At 40.6% G+C, this 18,522-nt stretch overlaps 1 protein-coding gene across 2 annotated transcripts in view; it reads right to left on the bottom strand.

The window, feature by feature from the left end:
* The window catches only part of nos1apa (nitric oxide synthase 1 (neuronal) adaptor protein a), a 191,563-nt gene that overhangs the window by 11,261 nt on the left and 161,780 nt on the right, over positions 1 to 18,522 (bottom strand). For both annotated transcript variants that reach the window (XM_042223012.1, XM_042223013.1), the window contains exon 8: positions 11,841 to 12,005. In XM_042223012.1, coding sequence (XP_042078946.1) covers positions 11,841 to 12,005 — 165 coding nt within the window. The remainder of the gene's footprint in view (positions 1 to 11,840; positions 12,006 to 18,522) is intronic.

Raw genomic sequence — 18,522 nt, 5'->3', positions numbered from 1 at the left:
CTGAGCTGCAGAGGCTGCTAAAAGGACAGTGAATAATTCAATATAAAAGCTGTAGTGAACAAATTAGATAATTCAAATAATCTAGGAACAAAAACAATTTCTTTTAAAAGTCAAAGCTAAGCTTTATCATCTGGATATCTGATCAAAAAAATGTCTGAAGTGGCCGCACAAGGTTAAACTTAAACTTTATTCAGCAAACTCTCTGAAAACAAAACTGTTCCCAGAGATAAAATGTAAAAATAAAATTGAAAATAGATAAGATGAACGATAACAAGTCCTAAGTTACTACGGCTTGACCTCGAAGATTATTGCCTTTTGTTCAGCGGTGCGCCTTTCTGTCTGGCCACCTGTAGTTAGTTTGATTTGCTTTCCATTGTTATACTTAAAGTGAACTGTCACTTAAGCAGCACAGGTAGTATTTATGAATAATGGAACACATTTTCCAGTTTGCAGATGTGTAATTACAGTCAGTGTTATCACTCTACCTGTGAATATCTTTTACCCTATGTGTTGCCCTTCTTTCACAGATTTTCTTTGGCCATTTTTGACTGAATTGGTGGGCAATATTGTGGTGAACACTGTTAGGGTCATTACAGTATTTTTTAAAATAATGTGTTTATGGCACAGTAACATTAACCCCCCAAAACCGGTGGTTGAACAGTGACTTCATTTAGCACTGTGCCTTTTAGCAACAGACTAGTTGTGGCAACTAACTGGTCTACCCTAAATTGAGTGTGCAACATGCTCAGGATGTCATTTTTTATTGCAAGGTGATTGCACAGATTGCCTGGTGGAAGGCAACCTGTCTCCAAACATTCACAGCCTGAATCCGACTCACTTGCAGATTGGAAACGGTTTGCAAATATTTTCCATCTTATGAATGTGGACAGATTATCGGCACGTTGCAGTCAGAGTCGATCTGTGCTGAGTGCAAATCATTTTCCGATGTATCTCTTTGCTATAGGGGACTCAACTCAACTGGTTGCCAATTCATTGTATTCTGGTTATATTCTTATACAAAAAGCAAGGTTGCCTAGCAACTATGTTGTTTTCCAGTTAAATTGCTGTCCTGTTGCAATTACATCACACTCTAGCCACTAAGGTCTGGGTGTAGCTCAGGAGCTAGGTATTCTCTCAAACAGATTGCATGCAATTGGCAACTTGATCCCATTCGGTGGCAGACAGACGAGTGATGACTCTGTCTCTGCTGTTTCATCAACTTGTCTTTGCACCCCCGTCACTAACTGCGAATAGTCGTAGACCTGATCCCCATCTTTAAAGTGACCATTTCAAAGGCAACAAGATCGCAAGTTAATTCCACACAGTTGCAATAATCTTTCCTGTGCTGCAGTCTCCAGACACTGTTTTCCCCACTGTGGCCGCAGTAGGGCTGGGCGATATGACCCAAAATTCATATCTCGATATTTTTTAGCTGGATGGCGATATAAGATATATATCTCGATATATTTTTTTAAGCCATAAAGTAAGAACAAAAAGAGAGTTCTTAGTCAAAGCTGTGTCCCAGATGTCACACAGGCACTTTTATTAACATACAGCATAGATGTGCATGAGAAAAACTACTCAAAATTAAATTATGAGCATTCATTAAATAATAATGCTCCATAAATAAAAGAAAACAAGGTTGTTTTTGTGCTAAACAAAGAGCTCACAATTGTGCAGTCAAAATGTAAACTAAAAGACGCTGAGCGTAATAACAAAGACAGACAGATTTCACAGCTGCTCTGTTCCCAAGTCTTACTGTGTGACTGATAGCCTGGAGTTTGAAATCCGCTTCATAACCATGTCTCTTACAGGTGCCATTTATGGTCCTTATACACACACAATACGGTAATATTACGTTGATGCACAGTACGTATCACTCCGCGAAGCTCCTCGGTAGCCGTAATGCGCCGACAATCTATCAAGCGGTGCAGCTCCGTAGCTGACCAAAGTCGTACTCAAACATTTTTGACAGGTTGCTGAGCGCCGTGTACCACATAAAATCGGTTCGCGGCCATCAAGCACAACCAGAATTCATACATAAGGCGCGCTATCAACGTTTGAGAGAATGAAAGGATTTTAGGGTTAGCGCTGTTAGCTCGTTAGCGCGGTTAGCTCGTTAGCATGTTTAGCTCGTTAGCACGTTGACGCCGTCCAGCCCCACGCATGGGGCGATGCGCAGTAACTCGTTAACGGAGATTTGCCGTGTCCGTCTTGTCGCTGCCTGCAGGTGAAGCGATGGGGGAGGAGGGGGAGTTGTCTTCAGTGAAGGCGAGGCGGAGTAACGTTGCGTAGTGACAAAAGTGGACGAAAGAGAGGCAAACTTGCGGCTCCACAACTATAATTATAACGTAACATAGACTATATCGATATAAAGGATATTGTCACATCTTATATCTCGTATAAAAATATATCGATATGTTTTAAAAACTCGATATATCGCCCAGCTCTAGGCCGCAGCATAAGCTACACACTTACTTCTCGAAGAAAGAGACATTTGTCAACCTACTTGCTGCATTACTTTCATGTTACTCTATAAAATGGTCTGAGACGCACTGCCACATAATTAGCAGTTAACAATATAAGCTTTAGGCTACTATCACGCATCCCAGCACAAATCCCTGTCTCAACAAGGACACACACGCAAGATCTTTCTTTTGCTGTTCAAGTGCTTCACAAACCTGACAGCAAAGCTGGTGAAAACCAGCCCCAAGAGCACTTCATGGAAAAATGGAGGCTTTAATCATCTCTCCTTCTGTTGCCTGTTGAAAACGACCAGCCCGGCTGGGGTCAACATATACTGAGCCCTGATATTACTAGCTTTGTGTTAGCATGGAAACTTTGGCGATGCGTTTTAGTGGCAACAGACTGTTATTTGGTGTGTTTGTACTTTACTGCCACGTTTTTGTCCTTTTGTAAAATTAAAAAAGTGACAGATAATGTTTATATCTCCACTCCTCAAAAGTTATAGGCTGCTTGTTCACTTTTCTCCTCTTTCCACATATAGAACAGATAACAGAAATGCATTAGTCTGGAACGTATTACCCCGAACAGTGGCTGTGAATGCAGAAAATAATCTAGGCAGATTACGTTCTGTTCAGAGTCACTAAAGCCTGAAAGCTATAGTGCAGTAATTTAATGCTACCTGTCCTGCTTTTTTTTTTTTTTTTTTTTTTTTTTCTTAAAATGTCTTGCTTAGAAATAGGGGTTCACCCTGAATCTGAACTCAGTCCTGGACCCTACAGAAGAGCCACGCCCATTAGAGAAGAGAAGGAAATCTTACTCTATTACCAGACAGTGTATGAATCATAGTAAAGAAGAAAAGGCATGAATGAAGTGGCAGAAAGTGCAATGCTTCCCAGTAATGGAAAAGAAATAATTTTTTTATGGATCGATAGTTCCATCAGTTTTTTAGCGTAATATATGGAACATTTATCAAAGTAGTTACAGTCTATTCAGTTTGTAGAAAATGCTAAATGGATGGAAAACTGGCTTAAAGGTTAGTGTTCTCAAATCTCACACAAACTGGTGCAATGTGACATATATGAACAAACAGGTTGGCATTTCCTTTGTAAATGCTCAGCAAAGGAAGGACGGGCACAATCAGCCAGGCAGAAATCCTGACAGAGTGACAATTCACTTGTGGACCACAAACGCGGTATTTTGGAAACAATGACGCTGCTGTTCCTTGAAGAGGCGTAAAAAGTTTTTCTAAAAGCAGAACTCAGACAAAGAGCCAATTAAAAGGTGCACCACTTGTGCTTCACTGTGGTGGTCCCTTGGTAGTAAACCTGCTGCTAGCCAATCCATTCTGCTCTCTTATCTCAGCTTCGTGAAAGTGAAGGCGCTTCAAGCACCTAAAATGTCTCGTTAAATCTCTAATTAGGGAGCAGCATCTCTCTGTCTTTTTATTACTTTTATTGTTCAAAACCGTCTCCCAGCAGAACGGCACCCAAGGACGGTTTTGATCTTCCCCATTCCCACTTTCACAACAACGTGAAACCTCAGTACCCATTTTCCATCCTTCCATTGTTTGCTCTTTACAATGCGGAGAGCATCTGTCTCTAACTAACGTTAACATGCAGGAATTCCACAGGGCTTTCCGTTTTACTTTATTCTAATCCCAAGTCACACATCAATGATTCATTAACATAGTGTTTACAGTTTTTCTGTTGCTTCAAAGTTTCATCGTTACTGGCCCAAAGAACAGCCTTCATCACCTGTTATCCATCACAGTCGTATCACCAGTATGTGGGCTGCTCCAACTATTAGGTCATTATAACATCATTCAAACAAAGTCAATCCGTCCTGCTAAACCAAAGAAGTGAGCAGTGAATTTCCTCGGCTGCTACAAAAAGTTCATTAGGTGGTCGTGAGGCTGGCTGAGGCAGTCTCCAATTGACTCTCATACACTCTGCTTTCACTTTCATCCACTGCTTAGATTCAGGCACCAGGAATACATGTGACAAGATCAGAATTTGGAACACATACCTGCTAATAACACACATCACAAGTTACATGAAGCTGGATTTACTAACTTACCACACTAGCTATTTTCACATGCACTACTTCACTCCACCTCTAGATGTCTCCCACATAGACTGGGTTGCTTTTTATTATTCTCTGATAACTAGCGGTGTGCGATACTGCAATAAATGTTATCGAGTAAATACAGGGCCATTACTGCTGACAATAACTCTGATTAATACTAATACTTTTAACTTATAAGTGCTTATGTAGGAGAAAGCGGTGTGCCATGATTTATGAGATGAACCATCATTAACGACCATTAAATCGCCGTGATTACGTTTCACAATAATTAGCTAATACAACAAAACACACCTTTTAGCAAACAAAGTATCGATCCTATCACGCTAGTATCGATGGGATTACCAATACCAGAGTTGGTATCGATACCTTAGATATTTGGATCGATCCACCCACCGCTACTGATTACGTCGCTGAATGAGTCTAACGTAAAGATGCTTCTAGACATCCACTGCAGCTCAGAATTTTTGTAGCATTACCTGAAAGGGGCGCGTGTGAGAAGGCAAATCTCTCTTGCAGAGGAATGGGACATTAGCCATTCTTTAATCTGCCAGATATCTCATACAAATGCAAATACATGCATTCACCAACTCACCCAAGCACTTCCAGCCTCTAAACCAGGCAAATTTTCAGCTATGTAAAATTCCTCATTAAAGACGGCGATAATTTAAGATTGGCCAGTGTTGTAGAAATGCAGAAATTACAGAAAAACTGCTTGAATGATACAATTTCCCTTTCAGACTGAGACGCAGAGACTCTCCCAGTGGTGGTGTAAGAGGATTAGATGTGTTGGTTGTGTGCTGCGACTTCACAGGGTTGGTTGCCGAGGATGTGCTCTTCACACCAGATTATCAGTATGGCATTGCCCACCCACGCTAGGGCTCTTTGATGTGGAAGTGTCTGAAACCCTTCCAGCACTGGTTCGCCTCTGTTTTTATCTCATTGCAGGAGAGCACTAAAGGGAACATTATCATTTCTACTGGTGCAATGATAAAGAAATCATTAGAAATGCACTCATACTTGTAATGCGGGTAAGACGGCAAGATGGGGCTTGGCAGAGTGAGGGAGAACCAGAAAAGCAGCAGTGTGGGAAAGAGAGGCAGCAGAACTGAACGTGCTAAACACATGGAGGCAGAATGGAAGGAAAGGAAATGTGCAAAGGAAAGAGCAATGGAAGAAGATGAAAAACTGAAAGCAGTGTGTGGCGGGAAAGACACGAAAGAGGACAAAGAAAGCAAGAAATGACTGAAAAAGCTCTGAAACAAGCTAAAAGGACCAAAAGCCAGATGCCAGATTCCATTAAGCAGCGGCTGAGCAGCAGCTGCAGATACGAGTTGTCCTGAATCAGATAGCTACCGTATCTCCCTCGATTTCAAGACTTCATTAAACATCTCCACTTCCACTCATCTCTAAGTGAGCTGTGATTAGTGTTGGCTAGCTCACTAATTTACATCCATTTACTGTGACCTCTGCGGCACAGTTCAACTGTGAGAATATTTTTCCAGTTCCCTGGTCAAACCTCAAAGTCACCGTTATTTTCAGCAGCACACGGGGTCACACTGAAAGCAATCTCTTCTTCACCCCTCATGGTAATTTCTTCCATAATAACCTGGGACAAAAAAAAAAATTTAAACGCTGCTGCTTCTATCCATCACTCTGCAATACAGCTGGGACAGCTAAGATATGCAAACAGTGGGACAAATAGAAAGAAAATTATGGACACAATTATTTTTCGTGTAGATAAACATGCTGATTTTGATCACATCCTCAGATTTGTCTCTGTTCCAAACCTCTATTAATTTCAGCTTCCAAAGCTGGAAACAGAGGATATTACTTTAAAGACGCTGACACAAATTTGCTTCAAAACATGACTGAATCATTTCTCAAAACAGATGCAGATTCATTTTCTCTTTTAATCAGTGGATTGATTAATAGAGTCTGAGGATATTAAATCACTATCTTATTTCCTCAAGTATAAATAGGAAGCTAATGGTTGGGAGGGAGTGTGGGAGGACTCTCCGTCAGGAAGTTTTGACAGACAAGACACCTAATTCTGCATTCCGGCGAAGTTGGCAGCACCGATTTTTCACATTTTCTTAATTAATCTGTGGCAGAAAAATTAAAACCATAAGAACATGATTACCTTTCAAACTTCTCAGCACTTGTTCTGCTGTTGGGTCTCCAAACAGCATGTGCCGAAATCAGCCCAAAGGACTGTGACAATAACATTAAAATAAAACAAGCTTAGTGCAGTTGATTCTTTTCAAACTAAATGATTGAACAGGGATTATATGGTATTTGTGTCACCCACATAGCACACACTGGGTCTATCGGGGCAATTTGGGGCTCAGCACTTTGCACAGCGACACTTCAGAATGAAGAACGGAGAAGCCTGGGATCAAACCAATGACCTCTTTGAAATGTATTTTTGTCTTACAGCTATATGGCACGCTATAGCCATAAGTTATATGGTGACGTTTAACCAAAATACACTTTATTCTGTTACTTGTGTCTGTTACTCTCTGTCATAGACATTACTCTGGTGTAGTTTTGCTACAAAGTTCTGATATATGCCTGATGTTGATGCTTAAAGTTGCTCAAAAAGATGCTTGAAACTATGAAAAAGTGGGACTTTGAGTGGAAGAAAATTAATTTGTTTACAGTTTTTCAACAATGAAAACATAATGTGGTTAGCTCCTGTACTTACAAAATAAAAGCTCAGAAAATGCTGCAAAAATGATGCAAATTATTCATTAATTCCTACTAATTTCATTTACTGAAGTGGGAAAATTCAACCTAACATCCTGCACTTAGAGGCCCTTTTTTGTAACATGGACAATTGCTGCAGTCAAAAGGTGAAAATTCACATGACCTCATTAAATACACGAATAGTACCTACAAAAACCCCCCCAATTGATTCTGAAGGGGTCAGCTGACCGATTCTTCATGGAATGATTCCATTGCCAAGTACAATGGCACGTGTCTTTGTCTGACTGATAAAACAAGTTCCCAAAAGTTTGCCTTTGCTGCATAACAAAGAGCACATTGTCTCGAGGGCAAATGTCTCAAAGACGGTGAACACATAACGCTGATGTCTGTCTATCCCATTTTATCCGTTAAAAAAAGCTGTTTATCGTACATACAGCAATTGAGCGTGTTTCAGTATTTTTTCTCACATTTCAAGTCCTTAGATAATTTTTATAATTTATGCGTATATACACTGGAGTCTTGGCAAAACTCAAATTCCTTATGTTTTTTTCTGGCTTTGTTTATCAAAGTTGTGGGTGGCTGATTTGTTATTGTATAACAGCACTATGCGCTCGTGTCTGACAGCTCTAAAAATCAGAAGGGACTCCCTGTTTGAGACATTAGAACCATAAACAAGAACTACAGCTGTCTTAAACATGACTAAGTAGGTTACTTTGTCATCCAGCAGCATTTACTTTCAACACACCAACTGAAAAAACCCCTAACACTGTCATTTTCATTTATTGGTGTGAAACTGAAGCGAAGACACCAGGGACGACTATTAGTTTTGAAAAGTAAACCAACTGTAGAACTCTAAATTACACAAAATACACAGAGCTAAAGACGTGCATGTGCAAGCACATCTTCAGCCAGATGATCTCCTTGTTCCTCTCTTCCTCTGTGTCTTCATCCATAATTGGGACTATCTGAGCAGAACCATGTAGCCTTTTCTTTTCTACTGTTTGACCTTTATTACTAGAATTAGCTGCCTTTCCTTATTAATAGTGCTTAGAAGCAGTTTCAGAAAAGTTTATGCTTATACATCAGAGAGACCGATTTGACTGGACCAGTGGGAGAGAACGCACGAGGGCTTAATAGTTTTTCTTGGCCACAAACAGCACAAATCACTTCTGTTGGCAAACTATCAGTCATTATGAATGCTCAGGAGATTCACATAAGCACACTGATGACAGAGATTGTGTTGTGTGTTGTGTACATGTTGAAATTCTGAAATTGAAATAAGAAGAGAAATGATCGTTTGTATAGTTAAGTTTTAAAGTGAGGAAACATCTGTCAAAAAGTAAAAATCCATCTAATTCTGGCTTTAAAAAAAGTCATTTGTCTCCCATCTTGGTGAATAAAATTCTTGAATTTTAATCAGTCTTATAGGACTAATTAGCCGATATGTGCGTCTGTGCATTGCATCCATACAGTTGATGGTTATAGCTTGCTAATTAACCTCGTAAGCTTATGCTAATAACTTAGTGCTCTACCCTTTTACTCAAATATGGTCACGTGTAACTTTAACTCCCACATTAATGGCTAAAACCACTCCCTTTGAGGCAGAGTTTAAAGCTAGTGATGGGTGACAAAAAGTGGTCACCTCCAAGTAGGTCAGTAGTAGTTTCATAGGCATGAAGTAAACTTCTTAACTATGTTGGTTACATTGGGGCTTTTTCAAGCACTTGAAAATTCCCGGGCAACAAATGTGCCTGATGTGACTAATACTAAAAGTCCTCCATGAAGGACGTAACTGTGTTGAAGACTGTATTTGTAGGTTACATCAGTGCTATTATGTGCAGCCACTATCCAAACTAGCAGACAAACTAGCCCCTCCTGGATAAGCTTGAGCTGATAAATTAGGAGCGTGTTCTCCTAAATACGGTAACCTCTGGCTACAAAAGACAAAAAACAAGAGCTATAATCCAAGTTTGAAGGCAACAAAACGGGAGTTCACAACACAGTTGGCGTTCATCTTCTATAGTAACACATAAAGTTAGAGCTACTGTTCTCACTAAAGTCTCGGTGATATATCAGGAAATATGAGCAATCTGCTGATCTGCATTCATAATGGCTGACAAATGAAAATTTAAAAAGTAAACAAGAGACGGGAGAAACGGCCTTCAACCATGTTAAGAGTGTTAAAGTTGCACCGTTTGTCCAACAGAGGGCACTCTGAAATTTCCCCGTTGGTAACACAAATGGCAAAAAACAAAAACCAGCTAATCTGAGCAGCCAGTTAATCCAGTACGGTAATAAAGTCAGATCATTTTAAACGGCGCCGTCATGTGATTTTAGCAAGAACTCACAAATGAATACACATAACAAATGTTAGGGGGATCTGTTTACGGAGCTTCTGATACAGACTTGTATGGAAGGACTTGTTAAAAACGTTGTCATTGTCCGAGCATTAGATAAATGTGGATAGCACCACATTTGGGAAGATGACGCGCCCCTCCCTGAGTGTGGGCTGAAAACAAACGGCCATCCATCCTTGTAGGTGCTTCACTGGCAGATATGGATGTGGATGTATATGAATGGTTGCTTTGTAATTTATACCTACATTATGTCCAATATATGTAATATGTTTCTATGTCGAGCCTGATTTAGAGCACGAGCCAAAACAAGTAAAGAAGTAATGGAGATATTTTTTTATTCTTCAGTGTTGCTTAAGTTTTGACCTCATAAAGTTGAGAAGTTAGGCCTTATAAATGATTCAATATTAGATTCTTTTTCTGTCAATTATTTGATCGATAGCTGAGGTAGTTATTTAAGCATTGCAGAGATGGATGGTAGAAACAGCAGAGTGCAGCCAGAAGCCTTTAAGGAAATAAACTGAGGAGAAACTAATTTAGATGCTGTGTGGAAGCAAACTGCTACAGCATCTCAGACAAGTTACGATCACTTGGGAAACCTTGCTAAATGGCAAAAGAACCAAGGTCAGACACAAATGCCTGGAACGCACTCGTTTGAAACATTTCATGAGGTGAAAATCGTTACTTCATGTTCCAAAGCAGTTTTGATACATTTAAAAAAAAATACACACACTAGTTCCTCTGCCCGTGGGCAGCTACCTTTGGCCTTATTAGTGTGTAATTGATCGCACCTATGTATGGGCATGCTCAGTCTGAATGTGTGATTTGTCAGTTGTGGCAGCAGTTTGTTTGTTCATCTCCATCTTAAGATGAGAACAGTAAAGTTCAGTGTGGCCGGGCAGTTTAATCAGGACCTCCGCCTCCCTCTCTAGAAGCTTTGAGACGTCAGAATTTAACTCTCTGGGATGCTTCTGGGTCAGCAGTGTGAGTGAAGAATCCACAAGGGAAAGCGTGCTGAGCTATGAAATGGCACTTTCTAATCTTAATCTTAAGGCCTTCTGTGTATGTGTGTTGATCCAGCTCGCAAACCCAAAGCCATTTCTGTCACTGTTCTCCTCCCCCACTACAGCCACTCAAACTGGATGACTGATGTCTCATGCTAGATGTGCTTTGCACTTTTTCCCTCTCCAAGACCACAGGCATGTGTTGATCTCCTTAATTTGTCAGTGACCCGTGAGTCATTCCACTGATTATCCTTTCCACCCAAGGGAATTCAGAAATTACTGTTAATACAAAATGAAAAGAGGCCTATTATTCTTTTGCCTCATTTTCAGTCACTATTATAGTGATGGATGCTCATATCAAACATGGCCAAAGTTTCAGATGACGTGTATGTATAAGTAATCCCTGTGAGCCAAAAGCTCAGGGTTCAGATTGCTCTAAATATTCTCTTTCAGGCGCTCAGCACCAGCTGTCAGAACAATGTTGGTTTAAAGGTGGGTGGAGCGAGTGTAAACAGCTTGTTTCAGACAGTAAGTGAACTAAGGGACTTCACCAAGTCCTAGTCTAATGCAAAGAAGGATTATTCTGAGCTGTCAATCCTGAATAGCTACTTCAGCAAAGTCGGATGGAAAGCAGAATAACAAGTCCCAATTAGAGATGAATTTTGGCAACAAGCTTGAAGGTACTCTAGCATCCTTGTACACAGCAGAAACAGTAACTGATATAGCATGGGCGGACAGACCGAGGGTGTGGTTGTTGCAACCTACAGGTGAAAGAAATGTGCTCTTAAACTGAGGTCTGTGGGTTAGTGTTGTGTATTGATTTAAAATCAATCACCACTGTACCAATACACTGTTCATAATTCATTAGCTTACACCAGACTGTTGCTCTATTTCTATTGTTATTTTGCATCTATATTTTAAAAGTGAATAAATATATGAGCGATCACACTGACCATAGCTACAGTGTTTTCTCTGTGCTCATCTTCTCTTACATTCTGCAAGCTTACCCATAAGACTATAGCCGAAAAGAGGCCACATGAAGTTTGGAGGTTCGTAACGATTTACTCTGCAGAAATTTAGCAACTTCACTATGGTGAGGATTGTAGTGAGCAGTGTGAAAGTACTGGAGTGATGTGAAATGTAATTTAAATGTGTAAAAAAGCATATTTTTATTCCTGTGCAAGCAGATTTCATGGGAGACATAATGTCACTGGATGACACTCACCTGTGCCACAGCCACTTGTGTCTGCTGCTGTTGCTGCTGGAGCTGTTGCTGGAGCAGTTGGATCTGGTGGTGCACAGACAACGGGGTGCTGGGTGGCAGTATGCCTGATGCTGGGAGCAGCATCTTGGGGCTGGACACCAGCAGGGAAGCCTCCTCTGAAGGCTGCTACCAGAGGGAAAAGGGGGAAATGAGGTCAGCATGATGAGGCTTCAAACAGAAAATCCTGCAAACTTGTTATTATGAGCACATTTACGGGTGGAAGAGCCTTCAAATGAATCACTGTGGACCAAAAATACAAAAATAAATGATACATAAGTCCATGCATCCGTCTATCCATCCATCTCAGCCCCTCCTGGATGGCATTTTTTCAAAAATCAAAGTATGTTTGTTCTAATATAACAAGAAATTGGTTGTAAAAGTTGAAAATAGTTCAAGTCAACAATTAATTTGTCATGGTTTCTGACAGAATATCTAGATACAAGTCCCGAAACATATTTCCAGCAACCGTCAGTGTACTAATGGCACATTGTGCTACCTAATGCAAGTGTATCATATATCATCCAAAGTGTCAAAAAAGGGAAGATGTCATACATCTTCGCCTTGCTCATGCGGGCACTATTTAACAAAGCTGCTAGTTGACAGTCTGCAAGGTCCCTGTTGGACACGCTGTCTGTTCCAGTAGTCAGTCTGTGGTGTTTTGTGAAGGGAGCAGTACGTAAGTACATTATTTATTTACACCGCCTTTCAAAATACAAATCACAACAATAACAAAAAGACATAGAATGCTTTTGAAATATCAGTCTAAGAAGACAGTTTTAAATCTGTTATTTACAGCAGTTTTGTGCATGGCGCTGCCTTCACGTCTTATTACTACAGTTAGCTGTAATCAACCTATTTTACTTTGTGATGCGGAGGAAACTGTTGGCGTGATCTACAGCTTTTGAGGATTGGACATTAAATTGTTATTGCACTAAAGAACAAGAGCGCTGTAGTGACATGCAAACTACGTCTAGAACAGAAACAATTGCTAACACAACTTTAGCTCTCTTTGGCACTTGCACAACCAGCATGCTAACACAAAGCTAGCCAAGAACCCAGAATGCTGTTTAGATGAGTGAATGCTGACCCCAGCTCAGCCGCCAGAGCCTGAACTTCAGCAGGTAACAGAGGCAGTGATGAGCAGTCAGACTTGCAGTAGACTTGTAGTCAAGACCGCCTAAACTAAGACCAAGACAATACCAAGACGGACCGAGTCAAGACCAAGACAAAGTTGAGACGAGACCAAGACCGAGACAAAAAAGTCTCCAAACTGCAGCCAGATGCTGCTTCGTTTACGGGTGTCAGGCATATTTATGTGTTTTTGCAATGCACTCGCACAGCCCTCCTCACTGCTGTCTACTGTCTCACTCACTTACTGAGAGGACAGACGCATGCTCCACTTGACTGTCGCGTCTCTCACCCTCTCTGTTTTTCCACATAATGATATTATCTTGTATCCTCGCATGTGATTGGCCACAATATGGAGGGATTGGAGCATAGCTGAGTCACTGTGTGAGAGCTGAGCAGTGAAAGGAAATTAAGTGAGGAGCCGGCTCTTGCTCGTTACATTGTGTATCATGGATACTGTTGACTCCAAATCTCCCGACCACTATGTCGATCTGAGACAGCGAGATGGAGACAGTGAGACCAAGACAAGACCGAGGGATCCGAGACCAAGACAAGACCGAGACCAAAGTCTGTCAAGACCAAGACCACGTAAAAGCGGTCTCGAGACCAAGACCAGTCTTGAGACATCCAACTCTAACTTGCAGCACTATAACTTCCATTTTCACCTATCCATGTTTCTACAGTAGTGAGTAACGTCCCCAACACTGCTAATAAGTAGTACAGGACATATAAAATGACCCAGATATTTAAGAAATACATAATTTGATAAAACATAATATTTCACGTAAAAAAAGTAAAATGAATATCAGAGCTTGTGTTTTGCTTCACATGTTGCAGGTGTATCTGTTAAAATTGCACACTCATGCTCGTTTTAACCATGTACTACTTCAAACACTTTTTTAAACTTGCTCATAAGAAGCTGATGATGCAAATAAAAAGTAAAAAAAGAGAAAGAAAAGAAAAGGCTTTGCTAATGAATAAATAAATACAATCAGGACAAGCAATAGCGTCAATAAAATGCCTTGGAGAACAAGCCGTCATCAAAACAACAATCTGAATTTAAAATGTAGAGTTGCTGATTAGTTGCACCAGTGTGGAATGAGTGGTGCTGCCCTGGAATGCAGATCAGTAGCACTGAAATGCTCCACTCCAACAATAATGAGCTTTGGGAATCAGCTCTCCTTCATCTAACGCCATGAAGCATCGTATTATAGTTTCAAGGCTTTAGTTACCGGTCACACTTCGTGGCCTTTCCGTCATTCAACTAGTCAAAATATATATATTTCTGTAATACAATGGCCAAATAAAATATCTCATAATCCATGCTAATGATGACATCCAAGCAGACACAACATGGAAATACATTTAAAACACGTGCTGTTCCAAAAAATACACAGCCATATTCTCTTTTCCGTCATTAGATAGGAAGATAAATGCAGGTATTAAATCCCCTCTTGAAGCGGTCCTTAAAAACAGACTATTACACGTTGGTATAGAGGAATAAAAAAAAAAGCACTCTCAGACCAACACGGAGACCTTGAGATTATAGCGTACATGTTTTCCTCCAAAGGCATTTACCACACAGACTGATACAGGCTGAAGGCCATGTAGTGCCCCAAAGGTAAAACATTAAGTGCACTTTGCTGTGATGGACCAGTCATGGCAGTAGTGAGAGGAGTCTAACAGCGAGCTGACATAAATTCGGAAACCTCGGGGCCTAATAAATGAAGCCAAGTGCCAAAAACTGCAGTTCCTTAAGGGTCACTGGAGGCTGGCTTCAAAAGCGAGTCAAATTGATTATTTTAAAACCCCTAAATGCTGTCGCGACTAAGTTAGGCTGCTTTGACTGATCTGTGTAACAGCACACGCTGTGTAGATGGCCTCTTTTAATTGAAGTTACTGAACTCCACCTGTCTTGAAAGTTACTGTTTCACTGAGTTTGTGTAGTTGGAGGAATTTTAAATGGGTGGATATATATTGTGGCTTGAAAGCCTGCAATCTAGTTTTAGTGACCGGAAAGTTTGTATTTATCAATAAGCCTCTCATCACTGTGTCATCTGTGGCTACAACTTAGTAACCAAACTTTCATGCCGATAAAGCATCCCTCCAAGCAGTTACACCTGGCTCCAAGAATGAGCTGGTGGTGGCCATCACACCAAAGTGGATGCTTTAAAATGTGAAAACACTGGGTGGTATCACTTCCACTGCCACCTCTCTTACCTCCTGATGTGGACATTGTCGCCCTTAAAAACGGAGCAGTTTGCACAACTAGTGTATCTTAGCAGCAACACCACAGACCACCTTGTGCATACACCTGTGATGCTACCAGTTTCTGACAAAACTGCGATATTTATGTGTAACAGTGTTGGTCAGCCAGCCAGATATATTTGGATATCAAAAGCTTTTGAATAGAGCTGCTGTGTATTCGAGGGCAAAGTGTTTCATAATGAATCAAATGCTATTGGATGGTTGGGGCGACTGGCGATCAGAAACCTGATGAAATTGAACCTTAACCTGCTTTAAGGAATCTACGCCAAAATACTTCACCGTCTGTCTCTCATGCCTTCTGGTGACACCAAGAGCAGACGCACTCTGCATGAGAGGAAAATGTGACTGATGGCCTGCCTGACACGGACCTTTTATGTTAACGAGAGGAAATTATCCAGGTTGACAGGTTGTTTGGCGCCATCATGATTTGAATAATAAGACAGAAGTCTCCAGAATGAGTGAGTGTGTGTGTGTGTGTATAAATGTGAGATAAGAGAGAATTTGTTGGCGATGACTTCTCAGTAACAAGCAGGATCCCGATAAACGTGTTTTCTCTAAAGTGCCTCTTTTTAACACACACTTCCTTCACCTTTATTCCATTGGAGTTACTCCGAGATACGTAAAACAACTGCTCAGCTGCTAAGTAAAGGACGGTAAGCAGGATTATTGCGGTAGCTTTGAAGCTGGGTTGTCAGACAGAGAAGGTTTAGCAAGTGGAAGCGTGAATAAGATAATTCAGCACTTAAAGCAACACAGAGGAAAGAGGATGGCATGTTTGGCTCACGAGTACTGTGGACACAGGAACTATTCCCAATTATAGAGAAACAGAAGGAGAAGACAGACATAAATAGACTGTCAGCTGGCGCAGAAGAAGACATAACACAGATGGAAAGAAATCCCATTCCAAAAGTACACTGATTTAGTCATCTGCAACATTTTGCCATCTGATAAACTGTTTACTACCAGTGATGTTTCCCATCACTTATAACAATGATTGTCTATGCCATAACTGCATATTAGAAAAGCCATTATACTGCTTTTGCAAAATCCATTGTCAACATCCAAAGAATGTGTCACGGAGGACTGGAGCTGTTCTAGCACCTAATAAGCAGTTTTGAGGAAGCACATAGGAAATTTCAGTCTCTTTGGGATGTGGGTAGTTCAAGAGTTGTCATTTTCCCCCTCATATAACATCAATGGTGAACAAAAGAGCTAAGGCAGGCCAAATATATGGTACCATACTAGACGCAAACAGCAGCTTACTATACATCAAACAAAGGATTCCAGGCAAAGGAAGGTAATTCCTATGCAGACCAAACACATGAAGTTTGTCAGGCGCACTAACCATAAATTATAGGATGTAGTCACAGACTATATATAAAAAATAGACGGTTTGTGCCTTTAGCCCTAAGGTCACAGTTACAACTCTGGCTGCATAGAAGCATAGAATCAGTTTATGGCGCTTATTTGAGTCAGAGGAGGATAACGCACACAATGATTTGTCTTGTGGCTGTTGAGTTGACTTGATGTATGCTTACTGTATTCTAATTATATACGTTTTGAAATATATATTTTTGAAAGCAGCAGAAAAAAAACTGCAACAAATACACAGCATATCGACAAAAGCAGTGGGCCACCTACAGGAGCTGCGCAGCCTTGGAAACCTAAGCCATGAAGCTCCCAGCACACAGCTCTTTTGCTGATGTTAACTTCAGAGGAGGTCTGAATCTCTGCATTCCTATATACTGTAAATCATAGGAATAGTAGTAAAAAAGAAAAACCCGATGCATTTTACAGATGAATTGCTTGACAGCTGCATTGATAAAAGTGGTAATGATTGTGGATGTAGGAGTACGCTACCATTTTACTTTCAAGCTCTTTTCAAGTCTCTTTTGAAGATGACAAACAAAAGACTGGCTGCAGAGTTGGTGTATTAGCTTCTCAGGGTCATTCTTTACCCATCTCAAAATGATGCCACACTTGGAATATAAGCTCTAAGAATGATATGGACTAATAATGTCAGAAATAAATAAAGGTATTAAGAACCAACCAGCTGATAGACTGTAATGACCTCAAACCTTATCAAATGAAGTTTGATTGTAGAATAGTGTAATTTAAAGAATATCAAAATACAAGTTGTTGCATTTTCTTTAAAAAGGTTCGGCTGCAATAAATAAAAAAGAACATGTAAAAGTGTGAATAATTATTTTTATTATCCCTGAAACACATGACACATCACACTTCCTCTGAGCCAAATCCTGTAACTCCAAAAATGCCACTGCACAGAGGGCCCACACAGCTGTGTGAATGCTGGATGCCAACATATTCCCATAAACTGCACAATGTCTGGAGTGACTCCTAAAAAACTGGTGACTGAGCTAGCGAGGGTTGATGCATATGAAAAGCTGTCAAGGATGTTAAATGGGGCAGGCAAATGTGGGCGTAGAAGGCACTCAGTTGTGAATATTTGTAATCTTTGTGTTAATGGGTACAAGAAGTCCATTCATTAAAAAAAAGAAGCCAAACTGGTGATGAGATCAGTCTCTTTTTTTTTAAAGTAACTTTTGAATTTCCATATGAGACGCAACAATGGGTATGTTAACTTGGATAATGGGTGGATAAATAAAAAACATCCACAATGCCGACGACAAAAGCCGAGGACAGGCACTGAGTCAAACCCACACATGAAACGCTCACACCCCCGTATTCACAGCTAGAAGTTTGTTAAACACAATCCTGCATATTCAAACACAGACTCGGCCTCTCTGCACTGTTTACTGCCTAGAATAAGAAACAACAGTCCATGCCTGAATGCTAAACTTGTTTACCACAGAAAAAGCCAATTATGGAAGACAGTGGAGTGAATATTCAAACTGAGAAGGGGGGCTTAAAGGGGAGGATCAGCCATATTGCTGAAATTTCTCATAACTGTTTGACCCAAAGGGAAAAGTTGCTATTATATCACACACTAACAAGTTCATAGTTGTCCCTTTATAGCCTTCCCTTTATCTTTTAGCCTCTGGTTGTACTCATTGATGGACAGACAGAAAACAGGGAAGCAGAGAAAAGGGAAACAAAGCTAAAGATAGATGATGAGGGATAAAGGAAGTTTTTAATTCTCCTCCTACAGCTGTGATTACACTAGCTGCTCTCTGTCTGTCAAACAGACAGTGCCCTCCCACCCACACACACACACACACACACACACACACACACACACACACACACACACACACACACACACACA

Source organism: Haplochromis burtoni, unplaced genomic scaffold, assembly GCF_018398535.1.
Source record: "Haplochromis burtoni strain Fernald_Lab_line unplaced genomic scaffold, NCSU_Asbu1 Contig_99, whole genome shotgun sequence".
Taxonomy (NCBI): domain Eukaryota; kingdom Metazoa; phylum Chordata; class Actinopteri; order Cichliformes; family Cichlidae; genus Haplochromis; species Haplochromis burtoni.
Note: the sequence above shows the minus strand (reverse complement) of the source record. Positions and strands in the feature narration are given on the sequence as shown.